This window comes from Sinocyclocheilus rhinocerous, unplaced genomic scaffold (assembly GCF_001515625.1).
Source record: "Sinocyclocheilus rhinocerous isolate Xijiao unplaced genomic scaffold, SAMN03320098_v1.1 scaffold1510, whole genome shotgun sequence".
NCBI classification, from domain to species: Eukaryota; Metazoa; Chordata; class Actinopteri; order Cypriniformes; family Cyprinidae; genus Sinocyclocheilus; species Sinocyclocheilus rhinocerous.
The window spans coordinates 3,249-6,368 of NW_015664185.1; the positions used below are offsets into that span (position 1 = coordinate 3,249).

The 3,120-nt window shown below is 32.6% G+C and overlaps 1 protein-coding gene across 1 annotated transcript in view; it reads left to right on the top strand.

Moving 5' to 3' along the window:
- The first annotated feature begins 588 nt into the window (after positions 1-588).
- LOC107729795 (mannosyl-oligosaccharide 1,2-alpha-mannosidase IC-like) overlaps positions 589-3,120 on the top strand; it is a 120,748-nt gene continuing 118,216 nt past the window's right edge. Inside the window, exon 1 of the mRNA XM_016540498.1 lies at positions 589-736. Coding sequence (XP_016395984.1) covers positions 640-736 — 97 coding nt within the window. The 5' untranslated portion in view covers positions 589-639. The remainder of the gene's footprint in view (positions 737-3,120) is intronic.

Consider the following 3,120-nt stretch of genomic DNA (forward strand, 5'->3'; position numbering starts at 1 on the left):
ACACTCCAAAGAGAAAGGAAAAAATTTAATTGCATCATATGACCCCTTTAACACACAGAACAAAACAACTCATTTGAATGTGCAATGGTTAATGGTGACGAGAAAACAATGATTATGTGTTTATTAATTTATTTACTTGATTAATGCATGGAGGTAACAGTTCATTTCTTTGATGTCGTCTGTCTGTTCATGAATTTCTGTATTTATTTGATGAAAGTGATTCTGCAGGTCTGCCCGCCTTAAAGCACAGCTAATTATGACAGTGTGTTGCTTTCAGCAGAAATAAATAGAGCTTGTGGACCATGATTAAATTCTTTGTTGTTTTTCCTTGTCATTCATGACATCCTCATATTTCTTCCTGTAATGTTTCCAGTCCTCAACTGCATTTATCCATGCTTCAAAGCACCAGAGGTATCGTCGTCTAATGTGTTATTAAAGCCCGTATTCTTCTGATTCATCTTCATTTTTGCTTGTTGATGATCAGGGAACATCTGTGCTTCATGGCTTTGGACATTTTTGCATCCTGTTATCATCTTTTTGTTTGAATGCCAGTATCTGCACACTAAGCGTATTGTTAGAAGCACATTTAATGGGTGAGGTGATCTCTCACATCTTAACCTGTTTGTTTTGTGTTTGCAGATGATGAAGTTTGCCTGGGACAACTATAAACGTTACGCTTGGGGAAAGAATGAACTTCGACCTCTGACCAGGAATGGAAACACTGGGAATATGTTTGGTGAGTGAGGTTATCATTTTACATCAACTTTTATTGTTCAAGTTTTATTGTTTTCTTCAGCTTGCATTAGGTCATCTTTCATGGAAACCAAAAGCATTTCTGGCTCGGCTCACTGGACTTAATATGTTTGTTCCACCGAATGTCTAAAATTACTATGCTGTGCCATTAAATCAAATGCCAATTTTATTGATAATGAGATGAAATTCAGATTGCAGATTCAATGTTTGCAGTCCTTCATGGCTCTGTGGTAAATCCTAGTGTAGACTATATGTGTGCTGAATGAATTGCTGACTATGTAGAACTTTCCAAAGTCGCTTATAAGGTTGCATTTCTGTTAGAATGTTGTCTTTCAGAAATCAGAATGAACTGGCACAGGATGTTGAATTAAAATTGGAATTGGAATGACAGGAAGAGGAATTTATCCACAACAATTCATTATAATTTCATTAGCCCAAGACAAATTTTTGTGACGATGCAACCATGCCGATTTATTGTTATTGTATGCAAATTTGTATGCATATATAAAGATTTGTATTTAGTCTTTTTGTTTATGATGTCTATGCATAATAAATTGGTTTTAATAAATGAGTTAATTAGTTGAAATATTAGTTAATATTTCTAATATGGTTCTAATAAATTACTTAAAATTAATGTTTTAGTTATTTGTTTTGATTAAATATGTCTTTAATCATCTTAAAATGAAATGTATAAAATATAATGAAATAGAAAATGTATATTTAATTTATATATTTTATTATATTTTATACATTTCATTTTGATTAAAGACAAGTTTTTGTGTCAATACAACTATGGCAATTTATTGTTATAATGTCTATGCATCACAATCAGTTTTAATAAATTAGTTAATATTTCTAATTTGGTTTAAATAAATTAAAATTAATAATGTCATTGTTTGTTTTGTCACAAAAACAAAAGTCATCTTAAAATAAAAATTATACATTATAATTAAACATAATTTATATTGAATTTATATATTTCATTAAATGTAATACATTTTACTTTAAGATATTAAAGACAAGTTTTTGTGACAATACAACTATGCCAATTTTTTGTTATTATATGCCATTTTATATGCATATTTAATATATATATATATATATGCATAATGATACATTGGTTTTAATAAATTATTTATAATTAATAAATAATTTAGTGACTCTAATTTGGTTCTATTTGATGTCATTTGTTTTATCAAGTTTTTAAAAAACTTGTCTTTAATTGTTTTCAAAATAGATATAGTTAAAAAATATAATGAAATATATACATTTTCTATGTATGTCATATCAAGCATTTATTATTAATATCATCTTATGTTTCTGGAAATAGTTTTTTTGGGCGTAATTTGCAGTGAAAAAGGGAATGCATTATATGATTTTCATTCCATTTTAATTCTGCTTTCTAAAATTCTAATTATAATTCTGCCTCCCGTTTGCAACCTCAGTTATAATTTAAAAGACATTCTGAATTCACTGTGATCTCAGACCTCCTGATCTTATAGAACAAGTGACTGTTTCTGTGGTTCCACCTGATTTACCCTGTTCTCACAGTTCTGGTGGAACATGAAACCACTCTATTACTCTCTTCATAAAAAAATCAGTCTGCTTTCAATGCAGAATCCTCTCTAGTCAGAGACCTGCAGCTTTAGACCTGTTCCGGTACTGTAATAATGTGGCCTGTACTGTAGAAATATCAGCACACTTGACATTTGGAATGTTGCTTTACAATAAGAAGTGAGGAACATGGATTTCAACCGGTTATAGACAATATGAAAGGTCAGTGTGGGAATGAGGTCAGTGCTGTCCACTCATCTGACATAAAATTGAGCGAATGGTTTTCTTATGTGCTCTGTAGGACAGTATTTTGACCAAGAACCGACCTTAGACAGAAGGAGAATGTCTGACTGACATTTAAATTGACCAATCATAGTTGTTTTACAGTCGTTTTAGTGGAGGGATTATCTGGAATAGCATAGCAATAGCAATTTGCTGGTAATCACCATAGACTGTATAAAAACATGGATGTAGTTAGTGTCTGTGACGTCACACGTAGGTTTTCGAAGAGCATTTTTGAAGCTCAAAGTGGGCGGAGGCAGCTGTCGCCATCTTGGCAGCGCGTCACTCCCGGATAATCGAAAATGGGCAAAGAGGCGGGAGCTGGTTGCTGAAGCCACGCCCACCTAGCTCGACGGTGGTGACAGCAGCGGCAATCCACCTGTCACTCAAGTGGCCACGCCCCTTAATTATGCAGAACTTTAAGGCTTAATATAATTTAAACAGATGACTTATAAAAAAATTCGCCCCCCTCACAGTTGTCATGAAGGGCAAAATTAGCTATATAGACCAAAATAATTTTTTGAACCAGGC